The 21,294-nt window shown below is 59.0% G+C and overlaps 2 protein-coding genes across 3 annotated transcripts in view; one reads left to right on the top strand and one right to left on the bottom strand.

Annotated features, from left to right (window-relative positions):
* TLN1 (talin 1) overlaps positions 1–21,294 on the bottom strand; it is a 93,575-nt gene that overhangs the window by 46,087 nt on the left and 26,194 nt on the right. The window contains exon 2 of one of the 2 annotated variants that reach the window (XM_063128349.1): positions 9,465–9,491. The gene's annotated coding sequence lies outside the window, so the exon portion shown is untranslated. Of the gene's footprint in view, positions 1–9,464; positions 9,531–21,294 lie in introns of those variants that run through there. The other variant, XM_063128351.1, reaches the window with a different exon arrangement.
* CREB3 (cAMP responsive element binding protein 3) lies at positions 2,624–20,908 on the top strand. Its single transcript, XM_063128818.1, has 15 exons — positions 2,624–2,695; positions 3,524–3,583; positions 8,142–8,975; positions 10,615–10,671; positions 11,614–11,773; positions 12,367–12,539; positions 13,079–13,219; positions 13,348–13,660; positions 14,499–14,602; positions 14,799–14,891; positions 15,291–15,397; positions 15,694–15,762; positions 16,123–16,207; positions 16,441–16,525; positions 19,156–20,908. Exons 1-15 carry the CDS (start codon positions 2,624–2,626, stop codon positions 19,563–19,565), a joined length of 2,763 nt encoding a protein of 920 aa, XP_062984888.1. The 3' UTR covers positions 19,566–20,908.

Raw genomic sequence — 21,294 nt, 5'->3', positions numbered from 1 at the left:
CCCAGGCCCAGCCTGCATTTGTGAGCCGAGCCACGGCCTTTTCCACGAAATCTGGGAACTTAATCGCTTCCCCCCTAAATCACCATTTCCCTAACGTGGCACCCACAGGTACCACTTGTGCAAATTTCAGGCGCAAAATATGCAAATTTCAGGGGGCCACAAAGTTCCTCATAGATGCCCCAGATGGCCTGCACCCAACCCATTCACTGCGGGGGGATGTGGGGGGGGGGGCTTCCCCCTCCCCCAGAGACAGAATACGACGTGGTCAGTCGTAGGAAACGCAGCTTCCTGGCAAGAGAAGCACATCCTCCTCAGGTGAAAAGATCCAGAGTTCCGACAACAACCAAGTAACAACCGCACATTTATTAATCAGTAAAACCGAAATGTCTGCATGGCCCACAGACTCTTTACCGCATTCAAAGGTACGACCCCCTTTTTTTAAGGCTCGCAGGCACCCCGAAGCGAGGGCTCACTTAGGCCTTCTCGAGGAAACACAAGGCAGCAGTACCCAGAACCAGCAGCCGACCAGACCACTGAGCCCCGCAGGGAGACGCCTGGCGATTGCGGCAAAGGAATCGCGTCCGCCAACCCCACCCAGGTGCCCACCAGGGCTTCCCCATAGGGAAGCATGCCCAGGGCTGTAACCGTATGGCGCAACGCTCCACTGTGTGGCACTGGCAAAAGGGACACAGAAAGAAGACGCCTTTGCTCAGCGCAGTGGTGCAGCAGCCCAGTTCACAGAAAGGCCCCTGAATGTGTTCACCCTCGGGGTCGTTTTCACCGACGGTGAGAACTGATTTCCTGGTTTGTTTGTTTTTAAGACACATTAAAACGAGCTGTGCTGGATCAGACCAACACATCGTATGATCCCCCACAGTGGCCAGCTGAATGCCCCCATGGGAAGCCCCCAAGCAGCACACAGACCGTGAGGTGAAGAGCCCCACTCTGGAACCAAGGCTGTCCAGGAAAGCTGGGGCTTCCAGCAGAGCTGGGGCCAAAGGCAGTGGAGCGGCCCGAGGCTCGCAGAGCTCCCGTAGCCAGGCTCAGAGGCTAGGTGGCTAGGGTTGGGCTGAGGACCTGCGTCGTACCGGCAGCCCGCCACTCGTAGTCTCCAGCTGCAAATGATTTACCGCCTTACTCCCGAGGAGCCCGGATCCTTTGGGCCTCGAGGCACCTGCTCTGCCAGGAGGCTGCCTACGCCCAGACCTTGAGGTATCACTGCTCTTGAGTCCTTGCAGAACCTCCTCTGCAGAGAAGACCAGGGCAGCAGTCGCTCCCGAGACGCTGGGGATGTCTTTGGACGCCCCCCACCATCCAAGTCCTTGTCCTGAGTGAACGATCCCCGGCACCCACTGCTGCTTCCCTCTGGCTCCATGTGGAGGTAGAGGAGTCAGCGGCAGGCAGTCAATGGCGGCAAAGGCAAGCAGTCACATGAGGCAGGGGGGCTGCGTGAAACTCAGCCATCGGCAAGGGGCCACGTGCCGTGGCGGGACATGGCATCATGTTGTGCTACGCAATTACGAACTACAGCTCCCAAGATGCACTTTGACACACCGCATGTGCAAAACTTTGGATGCACTGAAGGAGATTGTATACTCAAGAACTCGTGCTGGGATGAACTGGGTTACTTTTCTAGGAAATAATGAATTCACTTGAGGCCAGCGTGCCCAAGATGTTTCATGTGCTTGCTACCTTTTAACCCAATTGTTATTGAAGCTTTAGAGTAATATGCTTATTTTAATATTACTCGTCAACTTAACAGTCCAGTAGCGTTCAAGAAAGCTATAAAGACTGATCTCTTCCAGCAGGCCTAGCCAGTAGAATTTTAAGATGTTTTTAAAATGTTTTTAGGATGTCTTTTAGGAAGTTTTTAACAATGTATATTATGTTTTATTATGTATTTTATCGTTTATTGTTGTTCCCTGCCTTGATCAAAATGGAGAGGTGGGCAAGAAATTATTATGATTATTATTACTATTATTATCATCATCATCATCATCATCATCCAGCAGCACAAGTAGCTGCCTAGAAATGCTGAAAACTGGAGCGGGGGGTGGGGAATCCTCTCCCCCCACTAGTGGGGGAAAACCCCTGCCTGAGCATGGGGCTGCCATGGGGAGCAGCCAACGCTGAGCTAGAGAGCCTCATAGCAGCTGCTTCCGGTGCAAATTGCTTCTAGCGCTCAAAGCGCACTCTGCAAACTCTATGATGGGACGTATCCGTGGCCAGGACTGAGGACACAGGAGCCAACCCTCCGCCTTCTTCCTCTTCCAAGTCTTCTTACCCATGTGGCTGCTTGCTTTGGCTTTGACCTTGCAGCAGTTGTACTCGACTGGAGACGTAACATTTCTGGAAATGTTGAGGCCGTAGGTGGCAGGGGACGGGGAGACATGTTTTTTCCCCCAGGATTTGTGTGTGTGTGGAAAAATGGTAAATGTTGGGGAAATTGAAAAACAAGCAATGCTTATATTTTTCAGTGCTCCTTAGAGATCTAAAGTGTTGCTTTAGGACCGCTTCCCCAGCCTGGTGGTCTGGAGCCAGCATGCCTGCTCGCTCACGCCCACTTCACCTTCCAACATCCCATGCTTAACAAACTCTGGTCGCTGGTGATGCATGGACCGAGATGCAGCCTGTGCCGCCGCCACTGCTGCCGCTCATCCCTCCCGGCGTGGCCCACCGAACGCTGCTCTTCCAAGTATGCATGGAAAGTGCGAAGCAGCGGGCCGAAAGGCCACGAGTGCTGGGCCGGTGCCCCTGCACGCCTTGAGATCACAGCGCTGGGGAGCTGTGGCCGAATCCAGGCCGCTCACTGCCACCTTCAAGACCCCGGGGGGCAGTCAGAGGCGGGTGGCAGGATCTCAGCCTGCTCCCGGGACACAGCTGGTTCCAGTCCTGCTCCAGCACCGCCCCTTTCTTCGCCACCAGCATTCGCAGCACCCCGGAGGGAGGTGGCCAGGCACATCTTGGCCACCCCTGGGGAGCGATGAGCAGCAGCAGCAACCACTGCTTGATAACTGTGGGTTGTTGAAGGTGGACTCGATGGCCTTGTAGGCCTCTTCCAACTCTACTATTCTATGATTCTAAGTGGGCGCGAGTGAGCTGGTTCCAGCCCACCAGGTTTGGGAAGGCGGTCTTCGCCATTGACTCTGCCAGAAATGCTCCATCCTGGGTTGTACGGTGGGAGGGCCTGGCCGGTCAGCAGCCAGCATGTTCCCACTTGTGCCCAGCTGCCATCTTGCTGGGATGACAGGAGCGAGTTCCGTGTCAACCCTTTCCTAAAATCCTGTGACTTGCTTGAGCTACTGCAAAAAACAATCAGGCGACATCCCAGAAGAGATTTAAAACTGGAGTAGAATCATAGGATCATAGAATAGCAGAGTTGGAAGGGGTCTGTAAGTCCAACCCCCACTCAATGCAGGAATCCACCTTAAAGCACTAATGCTGAGAGAAAACCCAGGAAGAACCCAGGAACATTGGCTCTCCTGGATGAGGCCAATGGAGACCTGTCTATCCCTCCCTGCAGAATGCTTCCACCGTTGGCCAGCCGGGTGGGCAAGATGCCCCCAGGCAGCAGGGCATGGAGGTAAACCACCAACACACACACACACACACACACACACACACACACACACACACACACACACAGCCTCTGAACATGGCGGTACCAGTTAACAATTAGGAGTATTTTTATTGTATTGTTTTTGTTTATTTTTATTTGTATCATTGTGCTGATTATGGTTTATATTACTTTCTGCTAAATTAACCATAGCTTTCTGTATTTGTTTGCCTAAGCCATTTCGAGACTGCTCTTTGCGATGGGAAGCAACGCATAAATTTAATACACAACAACAACAACTTTTGACCAGCAGACCTGTCCTTGATGATTCCATCAAGCTATTTTCCTAAAGCCAACTCAGCCAGTGCCCACCCCACCCCCGTACACCCACCCACCCATTTTGCGGAGGTGAGCGTTCCCTGCCACGCAAAGAGAAGCTTCCTTTCGTTAGCCCTGAGCCATTACGGCCAGCTGAGAAAAGGCGGAGCAGTCCTCTCCCCCGCGCCATCATCATGCCAAAGCACAGAAGCCGGAACGCCTCGAAGTCATGAGGTGACGTGGAACTCCCAGCCACTGCGATGGATGACTGCAGGCCCCTCATGACACAGGGCTAGAACTGTAGAAGGAAGAGGAAGGGGGCAGAAGGAAGGGGGCAGACGCAGCTTTGGGCAACAGGAAACTGAGTCAAGGAAACACATCAGCTTCACTGCCCTTCCCCCAAGCCTCGGGGCAGGGCTCACCTACCTGCCATGGGGAAGCAGGAGGAGCTGAGCCAGCCAAGCACCCAGAGGTGCCGCCCCCACCCCCCACCCCTGCAGGAATGCTTGGCTTTCTTGAGGTATCTCCCCCTCCCCACCACCTCCAGTCCGAACGGGAGGCCCTTGTCTTCCACCCAAAGCAAAGACAGGCCGCTCCAGGGGCTGCTGAAAGGCCAGCTTTGCATTGTGGTTGAGTTGGGTGGCCTCATATTCCAACATGGGCAGAGAGAACGTCCTCTGGAGCCTCCGCTTCTGAGCCTGATCCTGGGTGCCAGAATGGCAGCGCCAGGCCCAGCAGCTGCACATCTGGTTCACACTATGCTCCCCTCCAGCCCTGTCAATGACAGCTGCCTCCTGCCTCACCTGGTTGCACCTCAACCTGCCCTCCAGTCATTCATGTCTCTCACTGCCCAGGCCCTGGGGTGCCTCTCCTCAAATCCTCACAGGGGGCTTCCCGTCTCCTCCTTCTGCACCCAAGCAGATGATAAGAGATGCAAGAAAGGGTCACGGCCAACAATTCAGAATCTGTTCAATATATCAAAATCAGGGAACCAACGAGGGATCGTTGGATGACAATGGATGTTAAGATAGTACTAATGGAGGACAGGGAGATGGCAGAGAAGCCGAATGAATTCTTCACATCGGTGTTCACTGCAGGGGATACAGGACAGATGCCTGTGCCTGAACTGATGCTTTCAGGAAGGGAGTCTGAGGAACTGAGGCAAACTGTGGTGACAAAAGATGAAGTTCTAAACCACAGGGGAAAGGCCTAACAGCCTTGTTGGCCTCAGGGAAAAGACATAACAGCCTTGCCAGCCTCACAAGCTAAGAGTGGGGAGAATGAAGTGGTGCTCCATTGCTCTGCAACGCCTGGGCTGCTGTTCTAAACACGGGAGTCAAGCTCCACTGAACTGAGACAGACCCGGAGTAAGCCTGCCTGGGATAGTGCTGCACAGCACCTAGAACTGGAGCAGAGACTCGCCCATTTGAAAGGCAAACCACACGGCCTAAAGGCGGACAGGGAAAAAATTGTGCCAAACATTTTAAAAAACCACAACGAATCTAAAGCCAGGAAAGAGAAACAGCACCCTCCGGAAGTGCCCCCAGCCCCCCCTGCCACATTGGAATGACACACAATGATATGCATTTATTTATGGAAGCATTTACATCCCATCTTTCCAACCTATCTCCAAGATGCTGAAGGCGTTTAAGGCATTGCCCCTGAGCCTGGAAAAAGAGAGAAGGGGGGGCGAGAAAAAAGGGGAGCCAATCACAGAATCATAGAATAGCAGAGTTGGATGGGGCTTAATAAGGCCATTGAGTCCAACCCCCTGGGAACAGAAGGAGTTCCAAGACGATAAGCTCTCGCACCCGAGGCCCCGCCAGCCTTCTCTCCCCACCCCAAGGAATCCTAGAGGGGATCAACCCACTCTACACTTGGCCCTCTCCTATGATTTGCTGTGGGCCAATGATGTCCGCCTGTTTTTGAGTTGGGCAGGAGGAGGAGGGGGGGAAGAGAAATACTGGCTCTCCCCCAAGAAAGGAGGGGGCAGCACCGAGCCCACTCCACGCAGGAGATCTCCTGCCCCAGGGTCCAGTCCGACCCCGCAGGCAGGATGGCCTCAGCTCTCTGCCCTGTCCAGACCCGTCCCAGCTCAGATTCCAGCAGAAGGGGGAACTCTGCTGAAAGCAGCAAGCCCCACCCACCCACCGCCTCCCTCCCAGCCCAGGAGTAAACAATGACTGCTACCAAATATGGAATTTGCAGCCAGCCAGCCACCGTCCAGGCCCTGAAGCCTCCTCCAGCCAACACAGGACCAAGGAAACAGGGTGGGGGGGAGGCTGCTGCGGGTGAGAGAAGCTGAAACTGAAAGGCAGCCCTGAGCCCTGGGGACCAGGAGCCCCAGCAGAGGAAAACCACTGTTACCAAGGGGCCTTTAAAATATACAAGTCATCTTTCTACAGGAAACCAGAACTTTTGGCGATTACGGAACGTCCCACGTGCATGCTAAGCCTCTGAAGCAGACTGAAGCACGGCCCCCAAAGGCTCCCTGTGCTGCCTGAGACCAGAGGCGCCTGGCTCCCTCGAGGGTGCTGCCCACCGAGGAGCTCCACAGGTCCCTTTCCCACCCGGCCCTCCACAAACACACACAGCCAGCTCTTGGCCGTTGCCAGGTTGTGTGTGTGTGTGTGTGTGTGTGTGTGTGTGTGCGTGCATTCCTGGGCTTGCAGGAGGGGGGCCTGGTCCCCTTTGTTGGAGGCCAGGAAACATCCGCCCCTCCCCGTCAACACTCTCAGCCCACTGACGCCGCAGAGGGCTCCAGAGAGCACCTCACTGTAGGGAGTCCGCTGCACAGTGAACCTGACCTCTCCCACACTGTGGCCTGAGTTCCATGTGCTCCTCAAGACATGGCAAGACCACTGCTTCACGTGGCAAGAGCGTGGGCGAACCAGGCAGTAGTACCTCCTCCTCCTCCTCGGGAACCAGGCTGTTCCTTCGTAGCATAAGCCCCGCATGCAAGGTTCGGGAGGAGGATTGGCCCAGGGCGAGGGAGAGGCCTGGCTGCATTCCCCAGCCCCAGAGGCCTCCTGGTGGGCACAAACACCGCCTTGTCCTGGGAGCAGTGTGCCAGCCACCCACCCCACGACAGCACCCAGAAGGGGCACCCTGGGAGAAGCAGGAGGCGTAGTGTGGGTGGGGTGCCGCAGAGCGACTGCATCAGGCACAGCACGAAGCGGAGGAGCAAAAGGAGAACAACACACAACACCATCGAACAAATATGCTGAAACTTAATTACTGGATTAAAAAAAAAACATCAGGATGCCTGGAAAAGCAAAAACGATGGCAAAATAGCTGCTGCAGTTTTATTTGCTATTCACGCCAGCTCCTTCCCCCTTCTTTTTGGTGGAAAATTTAGCTCTACTTTTTCCTGTCCCGGTAATTTTAGAGAACACACAATTTGGGATTAGGAGATGTCAAGACCTTTTTAAAGGAACGGCGCCAGAAAGGCAATTTGCATCTCTACGTGCAAAACCCCACACCTGATGAAGAAGATCCTCCTCTTTCTCCCTTATCACACATGCGAGCACTCAGTTCGCATCTCTGCTTAGGGCAGCAGCAGCCCTCCTTCCCCTCCCCCACATTGCCATAAAGGGTCATCCAAAGGGGCTGTAAATCCGGCACACAAGACAGCCAGGTTTTAAATTATTTCTTTTAACAGGCAGGAAAGCCGAGTGATTTCCTGCATTCAAATGTAACCCCAGAAGAATCCCAAATCCTGCCTCCTTGACACAATCCAGCCGTAAATTTGGAGGGCCAGGAGGGCTCCAGAGCCCACCTGCCTAGGCAGAAACTGACACGTGCAGAAACTGACACGTGCCCACATCTTGCTCTAAAATGCCAGCCTCCTGGGCACAGCTGCCAAGCAAGCACAAGCACAGCATGATGCCCTGGAAAATCCAGCCTCCAGAGTCGACCCGGAGGGCAGATGATTTTCATCAGAGCTGAGCTTGGGACAATGGGTTTCACCCTCACATGCCCTTTTCCATGCTAAGTGGGGTCCATCAAAGGCAAGTGAGCTTCAGCCGAAAGCCTACAGGTGGGCAAGGCAGAAAGCGACGCCAGCGGAGTCTGGTCAACAGGAGTCTGGTCAACAGGGCCGGCTGGCTAGCTCCCCATTAGAGAGGCAGCCAGTGCTGGAGGGGGGCAGCACTGAGCCCACCCAGCTCAAGTGTGCAGAAGAGGAAGAGGAGGCGGACACTCGTGCCCCATCGCCCATCCCCAAGGAAGGTTTCACCCCTTGCCTCTGGCCCCAAACCGTCTGCAGCCCAGAGGCGGCCAAGGTGCCAGGCACAGCGCCCACCTCAGAGGCCCTCTGGAAGCAGGCCTGGCGCCCAGGCCTTGGGCAGCCGCTGGGGCAGCAGAGGCGGCAAGAGAAGCAGCCCGAATCCGGCGCAGGGCGGCGGCTGGAGGGAGCAAAGAAGAGCGCAGAGTCTGCAGAGAGAAGCAGAAGCCCGTGATTCACTTCCTGCCAAGGGGCCCGGGAGCAGCAGCAGCAGCAGCAGCAGACGACGACGACGCCCCACCCCGCGGACAGACGCAGCCCGCAGCAGGCCCAGTCAAGGGCCAGGCGGCCCCGAGGACGGCCGTCTCCCCACGCGAGCCCCACGCGCCACGGAGAGAGGCAGGGCAGGGCGCCGCCGCCGCCCTGGAAGGAGGCCGCCCGGTGGCGCCCGTGACTAAACGCGGAAAGGCCCGCCGCCGGGCTCGCATGTTTGTATACACGCGCAACGCACGTGCGGAGCCAGCGCCGTCCCGGGGCCAGGAGCGAGAGGGAGAGAGGGAGCGCGCGCAGCCGCTCCACCCGCCCGGCCGGCCGCCCGCCCCCGGGACAGCCAGGAGCCGGGGCCCCCGCCTCGCCGTGCCGCCCCCGCGATCTGCTCCGGGGGGCAGGAGCCCGGCCCCGACGGTCGGAGGCGCCCAGCTGGCAGCCCGCCGCGGCGGCGGCACAGAAGCGCCTCTCCCGCGTAGCCGGGCCAGGGGCGCCGGCGGGGCAGGATCCCAGGCCGCCGCGGCCACCAAAGTCCCGGGGAGTTCCCTCCATCCCTCCTTCCCTCCCTCCGCCAGCCCCGGAGTGGACGCGCGTCCTTGCCACGGCATGGTGGGGACGCACGCGGCACAGCGCACGGGAGCGAGGGGGGGGCTGCTGCGCGCACAGCGGGGGGGAGCTACCAACACCGCCCCCCCTCCAGAAAGTGGGCCGGGGGGAGGGGAGGGATGAGCTGGCAGGGGTCCTCCAGCGCGGACACCCCCAGCCGGGGCGGGGGCTCGGCTGGGAAGCAGAGGAGGGAGCGGAGCGGAGCGCGGGAAGGCGCGCAGGCAGCCACCGGAGCCGGGCCCGCGACCGGCCGAGGGCCGGGGGGAGGGAAGGGCGGCCCCCACACCGGTCCGTGGGCCGCCGCCGCCGCCCCTCCTCCTCTCCTCGCGCTTGGGCGGCCCCCTGGGGGTCATCCTGGCGCCCCCTCCCCTCCCCCCCCAAGAAGGGCAGGCTGCAGCGGCGCGGCAGGTCCGAGGGGCAGGGGAGCCCTCTCAGGGAGGAGAAAGGGGGAGAAGACCCCCGGGGGCGTGGGGGGGCGCAGGGCGGTCCTACCTGTGGGGACGCGGCGGCGGCGGCGGCGGCGGCTCCAGCTCCGGGACGGAACTCGATTCTAAGGGGCGGGGCGGAGGGGCGGGGCGGAGTAAAGCGACCTCCTCCCCCCCCCACCCCGCGGCCGAGAGGGAAACTACTGGTCAGGCACCCCTTTCACGGACCCATGCGCACGGCGATACGGGACGCTCCGCCGGCCATGTTGGGTGAGGGCGTCCCACTCGTCTTTCCATAAATGGTGCCCCTTTCCGTAGCGGCCATATTAGGTAGGGGCGTCAACCCGTCGTCCCCACAGCGCCGGATTCAGAGGCGGAAGTTGAGGCCGGAGGCGCCATCTTGCTTTTGGGCATGCAGGCCTCCGCCAGCTGTATCGCTCCTGGGCGTTTGGCGGGGAGCCGGTGTCCGTTTAGGCACAAAAGCGTGTTATTTCACGCCAGGGAGCCGAGGGTCGGCCGAGGCCTCCTCAGATCAAAGCGCAGCCCAGGGCCGCTGGGGGAGCGGAGCGGAGCGTGGCGCGAGCCCATGGCGGAAGGGCTCCCTCGCCACGTTGCACTGTGCAAAGCCAGGCAGGCTCTCTCCATGTACACCGCCGCAGCCACGGGAGCTCAGGCTGCTCCAGGTGGAAGTCGGAATAGAACCGGCCAAACGTGGCCAGGCACGAGTCCCACTGTGGCATTTAGAAGCAGCTGGAGTCTCCAGGCAGCCTTCGAGCGCAGCCCCACAAAAGCACGTTACAGTGGCTAAAGGCGCAAATAAACTAGTCTTGCCTCCTTCAGGAAGTCTTCCCTAATGGCAGTGGGCAGTGTCCATGAAAGCTTATGCCAGAATAAATGTGCTCGCCTTTAACGTGCCATCCTTTCTCCAGGAAAGGACCCAGGCAGATGGCTCTGTCGGGCATGTGCCAGAATACTACCACTGCATATTCCTGCACACGTGTGCAACTACGAACCTCAGGCTCCTCACTCCAAACGCATCTGTTCAGCCCATGCAGTCATCACAACCACAGACACATCATACAAATGCATGTTAAGACCCCAACTAACCATGAGCCTCATCCTCATGTCAAAGGGAAATGTACAAGCTGTGCATGAGGAAGAAAGCTGTGGCCGCCAACTTAGCTCGGTTTCCCTTCTGCTTCCCTCTGGAATGGCAGGCCACTTCCTCCATCTCTGAGATACGTGACACAAATGGTCAGCCAAAGGAGGCCACAGTAGGTGACACAATGACCTATCAAGGACATGAGCAGTTTCATCACACTGGTCAGTGCTCCACTCCAGAAGGGCTCCTGGTTACGACTGGACGATGGTCAACTGGTCATTGGGAGGTCTTCCTTCGGGACACCTGGGAAGAGCACTGAGCAGGGGGTTGGACTCGATGGCCTTCTAGGCCCCTTCCAGCTCTACTATTCTATCATTCTATGAAACACCAAAATGATGACAGGGAACTTTGACATCAGATTCCAATTTTAGTTGCAGAGGACATGTGCACGCTGCCCTTCTATTTGACAACTTCCAGGGTGGGCTACGATAATGATGAAAAATATAACACCCAAACTAGAACATTGTGTAAAGCAGCAAAACTAATATGAACCATTCAGACCAGCATACGTGTGAGGTGCATGAGAACCACTTTAGACGGCATATTGGAAGGCCTGGAGAAATGGAGATGAAAGGGCTTTGTCCCCTGGGGCCAAAAGGACCGGAGGCTTAGCACCGGGCAGGCTCCGTTGCAAAGCGTATTCTACAGATGTGGCTCCATGCCCCCAAAGCCTCATACCTCTCCGGCCATACAGAACATGGGAGCTTAACTGCCTTCTGGTGTCCGGCCGCTGGGACAGAACGGCCAGCCTGGTCTGCTGCAGAAATGCCTTTGACTTCACTGGAGGGCACCAGGTTGGGGAAGGCAGGGCTGCTACGCTGACTGGCAGCAGCAGCTGCTTTCCCTCCAGGGTCTCAGGCAGGCATTTCCCAGCCCTCCCTGGTGATGCTGCTGCCGTGGATTGAACCCGGGACCTCCTGCCTGGAAAGCAGGAGCTCTACCACTGAGCAGCAGCCCCCTTCCTTCTGTGACCACCGGGGTGGTGTGTGTGCACGCTTTGGGGGTGGAGGTGGGCACTGGGAAAGGGCCTCTGAAGACGACCCCTGTTGGGCAGAAGAGGGCGCCCCGTGCCCCGCCGTGCAGGGATCTCAAGTCGGGCGGGGGCAAGGTGCCTTTGGAGCACGGGCAAAGTGCACCCCCTTCCAGTTGGATCCAGTCCGCCACGTTGCAACCGCGCTTTGATGGCATGGCGAAGTTTTCAAGGGGAGCCCCAGGTACGAGGCACTGCAAGCGTCTAACCTGGAGAGAACCAGAGCATGGAGAGCCTACGCATTGAGCAGGGGGGTTGGACTCGATGGCCTTGAAGGCCCCTTCCAACTCTGCTATTCTATGATTCTACGCCAGAGGAAATGACACAGTGGCTGGCCAGCTAAGGAGGTTGTTGTAAGAGTTATCCAGGCCACACGGGAAGAGCAGGGCAGGGAGTCAGGAGAGGTGGGGGCTAACTCTGCTGCTGGCCTCCCGCGTCCGCGCGAGGGATTCAGGAGGCGCCAGCTGGGACCGACAGGGGCGCCCTGGCTACTCCAGGGGCATTTCCCCCAAGGGCCCTTCTCCGGCTCCCTGCTCTTGCAGCGAGGGTCGTGCCACCCCCGCCCCACTCGCCCAGGCCAGCCGGGCTGGGGGAAAGAAAGCAAAACACCCTCCACGCTCGGGGGACCTTCTAGCTGGCTTGGGGCCGCAGGCGCTCCTTGATGCGGCGGCGGCGACTCTCCAAACGCTGAGCGCGAGCGAGGAGCCGCCGCCTTTGCCCGCACCCCCATGACGTCAGAAATGGCGCAAGCTCCCGCCTCCCCCCCCCCCGGTTAAGCAGAGGGGATTTCCCGGCCGCCGGTGACAATCGCGCTAGCCAATAAGGTGGCAGATTATGCCGGACGCACCAATCAGCGAGCAAATGGGGCTGGGCTTCGGGAGTTCCGGGGTTTGAGCGACGTCACTTTTGCTGCGTTGGAAGGAGTCAGAGGAGCCCGAAAAATTGCCCAGGTACGCGGCCGAGGGACCCAGGCGTCCTGCACCCCCAACCTTCACGCCTCTGTCCTGCGCTTCCTTGCCCCCGTTCGGGTTGTGCCCGCCGGGAGCTGCGGCCGCCGTGTGGACGGGGGCAGGACGCGTGTCGCTCGGCCTGGCCGCCTGGCGTCGAGGGAGACAGAAGGCGCGGAGGGGAGGGGGCGAGGGGGCGCCCTCCGTTTGCGGCTTGGGCCTTCCTGCCCCGGGCAGCGCCGCGTGCGGCTTGCCGGGCTTCGCCGGAGCCGTCGGGCAGGGCTCTTCTCCGCCCTTGCCACGCAGCAGCCCGGGGAGCTCCTCCCGGAGCGCAGCCAGGACGGAAGCCGGCCGCCGCCCTCCTCCCGCGCCATGCCCCCTGGCAGGCAGGCAGGCAGGGGGGCGCCGCGGGCCCTTGTGAACGCCCGGGCGGTGGGGGGTCGGTCGGTCGGGGCCCCCGTGAGGCTGGCCTGGCGAGCGCCCTGCCGGTGACCCTCCTCCCTTCCTCCTCCCTCTCCGCCCCCCCCCCCTTGTGGCCGCAGATGTTCTGCCCGGAGGAGCTGGCAGCGCTGGCCGATGAAGACCTGCTGGACTTCCTCCTGGGGGATGATGCTCCCGCGGCCGGGCGCCCTGGGAAGGGGGCCTCCCTGCCGGAGGAGGGCTGGGCCCTGCCGGAGGCGGAGGTGAGTGCTCGTCCGCCGTGCCATGCGCAGGCCGGAGCTGTGGGGAGGAGTGGCGGTGGAGGTGGGCCGGGCCTCTGCTACCCCCGCCCCCGCAGCAGCAGCTGCCCAGCTGCTCTCTGTGCTTGCAGGTCTTGGGCGAGGCGGAGGTGGACGACTTCCTGCGATGCCTCCTAAGCCCCTTCCTGGAAGAGTCGAGCGGCTCGACGGAGCCCTCTCCGCCCCGCAGCAGCAACTGCAGCAGCAGCAGCAGCAGCAGCCTTGCCGAGGAGCCGGACCTCTCCTGCAGCCCCACGAGCTGGGACGTGGGGGGCCCCGGCAGCCCCCCCAGCTCTGGAAGCGTCCAGTCCGATCACAACTACTCCCTGCACCTGGAGCCGCCAGGCCCTGAAGCTGCCCTGCTGGAGAAGGAGACGGGCGACGGGGAGGTGGCCATTGACCTGGGTGAGGGCTGGCTGGGCGATGGGCGGAGGTCTGGGGCTTCCCTGGTGGGGCTGAGGCTGGCCAGGCCAACAGTTTGCTGTGTGGGTGGGGTGGGGGGAGAGAAATGTCGATGTGCCCTTCCTCAAAGACCCCCGGAGCAAACTTCGTAGTCATGGATAAGCAGAGAGATCTTTCCACGGACCAGTAACTGTTTAGAGACCAGAGATAATTGCCCCGTTCTCGCTGTAGAAGGAAGCTCCCCACCCCTCAACGGCCTGTCCTGGGACCAGTGCTTGGGGGTGAGTAGTAGGCAGGTGGCCAAGCTAGCCAGGGTTGTGAAAAGCCCCGCAGGAAGGCCCTTCCCGTGGGGGGTGGGGAGCCACGAAACAGCGAGGGCGGAGTTCCAATGTGCACCAGGGCAAAAGCATTGCTGAGGGGAGCTCCAGTGGAGGTGCTATTGTTCCGTGCTCAGGGTTGTTGTGGGACAGGCTTGAAACGAACGCTTCCAGTAGCACGGTGGCCACGCACAGCTCTGTGGGGTGCCCCACTTGGAATGCTGCGTGGAGCTCCGGAGGGGGTTGGCAGGCGTGCTCTCCCTTGCGAGGTGGCGCTGCTCCGTGTGGGGCTGTCCTAAGGGCGTGTTTGATGGGCTGATCCCTTGGAGGCCTCGGAGGGGGGCTGGTGTTTGGGGCCAGCTGGGCCATGCTCATTACAGCGTGGCTGACGTGGGCCATGGAGGGCCCGAGCTATGGCTGGCTGCTGTGCATTGGGTCTGGAGAAGAGAGGCTTTGCCCTTGAGGTGGGGGCAGGGACCTCCGGCCTTGATGCCGCTGTGACCTCATCTCCTCTCCTCTTCCAGAGATGTGGGCGGAGACCTCAGAGGGGTCCAGCTGCAGCTGTCTAGCTTCTGGCCTCCCTGTGGCAGTGTCCATCGAAGAGCCCTTGGCAGGCGTGGGCCTCCAGGTACTAGGCCAAAGGCCTCTCTCCCCTCTAATGCTCCCCTCCGCGGCCCCCGGGGTGGCTCTGACTCTCTGCGGGGCCTGCCGTGGGGGCCCTTGGCTTGCTTCTCTCTCAGCCTCTTGGGCTGTAAGGGGGCAGCCCCCCCCCCCGCCCGAGCCAACCTCATCTCCTCACGGGCCCCGTCCTGTGGCTTTTCCAGTTTGATTTCCCTTCCTTGATCCTGACTGATGAAGAGAAGAGGCTTCTGGAGAAAGAGGGGGTCTCGATCCCCTCCAACCTGCCCCTGACCAAGGTGAGTTCTCTCTGCTTTCCTGTCTTCCCCTGTCCTTCCTTCCCCCCACCCTTCCTGGTGTTTCTGTGCAGCGGGGGTGGTGGAAGGGTCCACTGGATGCGAGGCTGGGCCCTGCTGCTCAGGGAAATGTCCCTGTGAGGCAGCTGCTGCCCAGTGAGGGGGCCTTTCGGGACGTGGCTCTCTGTTCTTCTCTGTGACGCTGAGGACTAGACCCCTGATTCCAGGAGGAGGCAGGCTCTCTTTCTGCAGCATCTGGAAGGTTGTGCTTTTGCAGCCAGGTCTGCTCCTGGCAGTGCACTTGCTGGGCTGGAGGAGCTGGGGCTGACCTCGTAGCAGCCTCAGCAAGCAGATCCAGCACTTGGCTGCATTGCCTCACCCCCGGGGGGGCTTGTGCCACAGGCTGAGGAGCGGGTCCTGAAGAGAGTCCGCCGGAAGATCCGCAACAAGCAGTCTGCCCAGGACAGTCGCCGGAGGAAGAAGGTCTATGTGGACAGCCTGGAGAGCAGGTGGGGAAGGAGGAGGGGCAGGGCGGGTGGTGGTGGCACTGCCCTGGAGGCAGGTACTGCCAGGGGGGGAGCTGGATGGGGATGTCCTATGTTGGCTCTGGGGGAGGGTGGTTTGGCCAGCCAGGTGTTGGCCTCCCTCCCCCCACCTTCGGAGAGCCTGGGGGATCCCGTCTTCCGCCTCAAGGCTGCCTCCGCGCTGCTGCTGCTACACCACCACTTCTTGCCCAGTGGGTCATATGCTAGGCCAGCCACACCGCAGCCTCTCCGCCTGACCCCTCTTCTCTGGCTCTCGGCAGGGTGGTGGCCTGCACAGCCCAGAACAGCCAGCTTCAGAAGAAAGTGCAGCTGCTGCAGAAGCAGAACCTGTGAGTCCCGTGTGCTCAGGGTGGGGTGGGGTGGGGTGGGGTGGGGTGGGGTGGCTCTGGCATGCTGGGAACATCCCCCAGAGGCTCACGGAGGCCCAATATCGCCTTCACGACCACAGTGGCGCCAAATGCTTGTGCGGATGTTTGAAGACTCGGTGTGTGTGTGTGTGTGTGTGTGACTGCCAGAGGTCCGTGGTACAGGTTGGCGGCCCCCCCTCTCTGCAGAGCAGACGCACACAGGCTCCAGCAGAGACTCTGCTCGGCCCTGGGAACGAGAGCCTTGTGCGGGGGGGGGGGGGCGCGTGGAGGGTAGGCTTCCAGACACCTCGGCACTCACCGCCATTTCTGGCTCTGCTGCAGGTCGCTGCTGGAGCAGCTGCGGAGGCTACAAGCCCTGGTCCAGCAGTCATCCACCAAGACCACCACGGCTAGCACCTGTGTCATGGTGAGTGCTCCACAGCAGGCGGTACGCACGCATCTCCCGCCCCCCCCCAACCACTGTGTCCTCCAGAAAATGGGACTGGTGCCAGCACGTGCGCAGCACTTTCCCCCTTTCAGTGGGCCACTCCAGTGGGAGTGGTGGCATGTTGGCTGGCTCTGACCTGGGCCAGCCAGGGACCGCTGCCTGCTTGCTGTGGCTGCCGTGGCTGAGGGCGGCTGTCTCCTGTCTCCCCTCAGGTCTTGCTCTTGTCCTGCTGCCTGATCCTCTCGCCCAGCTTGTATCCCTTCGGGGGCCGCGAGCAGCACCTGCAGCTCCAGGGAGGTGAGTCCCGGCAGCTCCCGTGAAATCCTCCTGCCCGCAGCTAAGGTCCTCCAGATCGTACGGAGCAGGAACTGATCTGGGACACACAGGCCTTGTGGCTGGGGGGCTTTCACTGGTCTAGAATGTTTGGGTAAGGCACAAGGAACCACTTGGGCCCAAGGGGCTAAATACTGGTGGTCGTATGCCAGCCCTGGGCCAGGCCATTGCCATGTGTGGGTGGAGCAACAGCTGGCACCCCTTACACAGACACACTTTCTCCCCCACTCCGTTCGTTCTCCATGTCCTAGATGCACACAGATACACACCGTACATTCACACCTCCTCAGCTCATCTGTGCCGATCAGCTTGGGAGGGGGCATTTCCCCTGCCTAGCAGCAAAAGAGGCTCCTTTTCTCTGCGTTGAGCAAGGAAAAGGGCTTATCTTGGATCTGCTGCTGACCAGAGAGAAACCTTTTCTCTTCTTGGGGAAATGAGAGGGGATGGAACCTGGGGAAGAAGCTTGGCTTGGCAGGCTGGATTGGGACGGACAGCTGCCCACCGGTTTTCCCCACCGGACAGCTCCACACCCAGTTTTTCTCATGCAGAGAAAAGAGTCAAGCAGCACCCAGCATAGAGATGGAGGCGGTGCTGAACAGTGCCGAGAGGAACGCTATCCTATTGAGCAGATAACATGAGTGGGAAATGCCCGAGGAAACTATCCCACCCCGTTGCGTTTAATGGCCAAAGAGGGAACAATGAGGCCGTTGAAGGGGCAGTCAGGAGGAGCAGGTCCATTTGGAAGCTTGGAGGTTGTTTATAACCCTCACATTTATTTATTTATTTAAAATGTTTATATCCCGCCCTATATCATTAAGATCTTAGAGCAGCGTACACATAAAAACATACAGTATAAAACAAATATGCACAGTTAAAAAACTAATTAAACTATGATCCAAGTTAAAACAATATATAATTTAAAAACAACAAAAGCAGTTAAAACAATGTGCCAGTGAGTTTAACCATTAAAGGCTTTGTTAAAAAGCCACGTTTTTACTTGGCGTCAAAATGCAATCCATGTTGGCGCCAATCGGGCCTCCAAAGCGAGGGCATTCCACAGTCGGGGTGCCACCACAGAGAAAGCCCTCTCCCTTGTCCTAGCATAGCATATATGTCGCATTGGTGGGATGCAGAGAAGGGCTCCAACAGATCTAAGGTCTCAGGCAGGCATATATAAGGAGAGGTGCTCTCTCAAGTATCAAGGTCCCAAGCCGTTTAGGGCTTTAAACGTGATTACCAACACCTTGAATTCTGACCAGAAGCTTACAGGCAGCCAGTGCAGTTCCTTTAAGACCGGTGCTATGTGGTCTCTGTAAGATGTACCTGCCAGCAGTCTAGCTGCTGCATTTTGCACTAGCTGCAACTTCCGAGTCATCTTCAAGGGCAGCCCCACGTAGAGTGCATTGCAGTAGTCTAATTGGGAAGCTACCAGTGCATGCACTACTGTGGCTAGGTTGTCCCTGTCCAGGAAAGGCCGTAGCTGGCGGATCAGCCGAAGCTGACCCCAAGTACTCCGTGCCACAGAGTCCACCTGGGCATCCAGTGACAATGATAGGTCTAAGAGTACTCCCAAGCTACGTACCTGCTCCTTCAGATGGAGCGCCACCTCATCCAGAACAGGCTGCTTACTCAATTCCTGGACTCGGGAACCACCAATCCACGGAGCTTCCGTCTTATCAGGATCCAGCTTCAGTTTATTGGCCCTCATCCAGCCCATTACAGCTTCCAGGCACTGGTCCAGCACCTTCACAGCCCCAGCTGACTCTGATGACAAGGAGAAGTAGAGCTGAGTATCATCAGCATACTGATGGCACCCAACCCCAAAACCCCTAATGACCAATCAAGGCGCGCAGCAAGTGTTCTCTGTGAGCGAGGGCGAGAAAGACGCCCGAGAGGAGGGCAGACTGCAGGGGCCGTTTCCACGCCCACATTGGGCTGGGGAACGTCCAGTTCCCTCCTGAACCTTTGCCTTCTAGTGCTGTCTCATCCAATCCTTTCACATTCACATACACGCTTTCCTGTCACACACACATCCACTCTTGAATTTTATTATCAGTATTGTTTATTTTACACACCCCACTCAAAAGACACCACTCTCTATACTGAACCTCAAACTCTCCAGAACCCAAGTACTCTACACACCAAGAGCTCACACACAGAGAGAGCACTAAAGGCTAAAGACTCTACGAGTACCTAAAAGTCTCCCACAATCCCCTCAGTCATTCCCTTATCATAGAATCATAGAATAGCAGAGTTGGAAGGGGCCTACAAGGCCATCAAGTCCAACCCCCTGCTCAATGCAGGAATTCACCCTCAAGCATCCCTGACAGATGGTTGTCCAGCTGCCTCTTGAAGGCCTCTAGTGTGGGAGAGCCCACAACCTCACCAGGCAACTGATTCCATTGTCGTACTGCTCTACGACATATATCACTCCTTCCCCCTCCTAAGATCTTCTAACTCCACCCACTCAGGTCAACCTTCTAAACACACTGGACTTACTACTGCTAGACATGCATTAGGGAGCTGACTTGTGGGTTGTAATGCCACAACATCCAGTTCCTCTTGCAATCCCCTCCTTGACTTTTGCCTTCTAGTGCTGTCCCGGAGGCTACGGGAGTACCAGAGCAACAGCGCCCAGGTCCTGGCCGAGATGCCCCAGCCTAAAGAAGCCACAACGAGTATGCCCACTGGGCCTGCGCTGCAGTCAGAGGAGACGGTGCCCAGGGAAGCCCTGCAGCCCTCGGGAAGCCTCAACCAGTCCCTGGAGGGCCACGGGAATCGCCCAGAGGCCCAGCCGCCCTTGGCCGGTGGCGGTGGCGGCAGCGGTGGCAGCAGCAGCAACTTCTCCTCCTCTTCTCCCCAGCCAACGGGGCTGCTGCCTGCAGACCACCAGCGCACAGGGCGAGAGGAGGCTCTCCAACCTGTCTCCATTGACCACAAGCATGGCTGGGTGGACCGTACCACCAGTGTGGTCATCCAGTCGCGCCACTCGGACGAGATGTGAGGAGGTCCGAGGCCTCTGGAGCGCTCTGCCGGCAGCGCGTGGATGGCTGGGCAGGCGGACAGACGCTTTTCTCTGCTTGCAGGGCACTGCCGGGGGTGGCAGGGCCGCCTCTGGAGGGGAACCAAAAGCAGTCCCTTAGGTGGTGCTGGCTGGGAGTGATGGGAGTTGTAGTCCGAGGCATCAAGGCTGAGGAGGGCTGCCTTGTGTTCCCCCAGTGCAGCAGCAGCACCTCAGGCAAAGGGCAGCAGGTCTTGGGCACAGGCGGCCTCCCGAGTTCCCCTGAGGCCCTGGCCAGCCCCAGACCGAGCTGGGGCCACCATGCTGTGTGAAGGGCTCCCCTGGCGTCCTGCAGGTGGTGGTGTGGGGCAGCGGTGCCATGCCATCGTGCGTCAGCCCCCATGGTGGGACATGGCCCTGTGTGGTGGTGGCCCCTTGTCAGCGGCTGTTCCAGCTTGGCTTGATTGCTCTTTTGGTGCCCTGGTCATATCATAAAAGTCCTGCTCCTGGTAGACATGAAATCAGCTAGAATTGGTTTCCTAACAGGAGGCAGCCTTTGGGCAGGAAGCGTCACCAAAGCTGACCCCGGCGCAGGGCTTCTCTGGCTGGTCTCAGCACAGGAAGTCAGGCAGGAAGGAAAGGGGAGCTTCTTCAGAGGCTGCTGCTGCTGGCATTTTGGCCCTCTCGTAGGGCGCGGCTCTGGGGATTGCCATGCTGAGCGCCTGCATTTCAGAACGGACCGCCACACCGCTGGGCAGTGGCTGTTCTGGGATGAGGCACATGCAGGCAAGGTTCAGCCGCAGACTAGCAGGGAGCTGGCTGCTGTGAGCCGTGGCCTCTTTGTGGGGCTGCTGTGAGGTTGCTGACCCCTGCTCTCAAGGAGTGCCCTTGCCTGCCGGGGCATCTCTACACACAGTGCTGCTTGACCATTCTTCCTCCAGGGTCTCTGAAGGATCCTCTTCCTCCCTCCCTTCTTCCTGGGCCGAGATCAGCCTGGCAAGCCTTGCTCCAGGGTCAGCTGGGGTGCAGTTTCCTGCCCGATGTCTGTCTCCGTGGAAGGAGTGCCTTGAGGAGCTCTGGACAGAAAGGTGCCTCCCTGCATGGAGGAGGAAGGAGGATCCGGGCCTTCTGCGCTGGGCAGCCTTCCCCCTTCGGCAGGCATCCATGGGAGCTCTTTTAGTCCTGCCTGGCTTCGACTGTAGCTCGTCTTGTGTTTGTGAGGGTTTTATTTTGCTTGTTTGTCTTGTTCTGTAATTGGAAGGAGCGGAGCCTTTTTTTAGCCTCACGCTGATATGTAAATAATAAATGTGGCGGGGCGACCCCCTCCCCTGCTCCTTCCTGTCGGGCTCTGGGGACTGAAGTCTTTTCTGCCATCCGTCCCCCCCCCACCCGGATCTTCCCGTCATCTTCCCAGCCGCTCCTGCTTGGGGTCCACACTAGGTAGCCATCTTAATGACAGGGAGGGGGGAGTTTCCAATAATCACCTTGCAGGCCTGCCTTCCCTGGTCTGTGTCTTTTCGCTTACCTGCAGTCTCCTGGGCAGGTGTGGCAGGGGCCTACCTGGGCACCTGGAGCCTCCAGCCAAGCCTGCAACCTGGTTTGCTTCCCTCCCTGCCGGAGGTAGTTACTGGTCTCTCCTCTAAGTAGCCCAAAGTCTTTGATGTGGAGGAGCACCGCCCACCTCTTGAGGGCCTTTTCCCCTCTTATTCTGCATTTGGTCACTTTTCTGGTT

The sequence above is a fragment of the Elgaria multicarinata genome, chromosome 6 (genome assembly GCF_023053635.1).
Source record: "Elgaria multicarinata webbii isolate HBS135686 ecotype San Diego chromosome 6, rElgMul1.1.pri, whole genome shotgun sequence".
NCBI classification, from domain to species: domain Eukaryota; kingdom Metazoa; phylum Chordata; class Lepidosauria; order Squamata; family Anguidae; genus Elgaria; species Elgaria multicarinata.
Note: the sequence above shows the minus strand (reverse complement) of the source record. Positions and strands in the feature narration are given on the sequence as shown.

What these genes read in the sequence shown, in the direction of transcription:
- CREB3 (XM_063128818.1), top strand. Translation starts at nt 2,624, where the DNA reads ATGCAGCCTGTGCCGCCGCCACTGCTGCCGCTCATCCCTCCCGGCGTG. An exon ending in GTTTTCAAGGGGAGCCCCAG is followed by an intron (nt 11,774 to 12,366) that starts GTACGAGGCACT and finishes CCCCCGGTTAAG; the next exon opens with CAGAGGGGATTTCCCGGCCG. An exon ending in GAGCCCGAAAAATTGCCCAG is followed by an intron (nt 12,540 to 13,078) that starts GTACGCGGCCGA and finishes TTGTGGCCGCAG; the next exon opens with ATGTTCTGCCCGGAGGAGCT.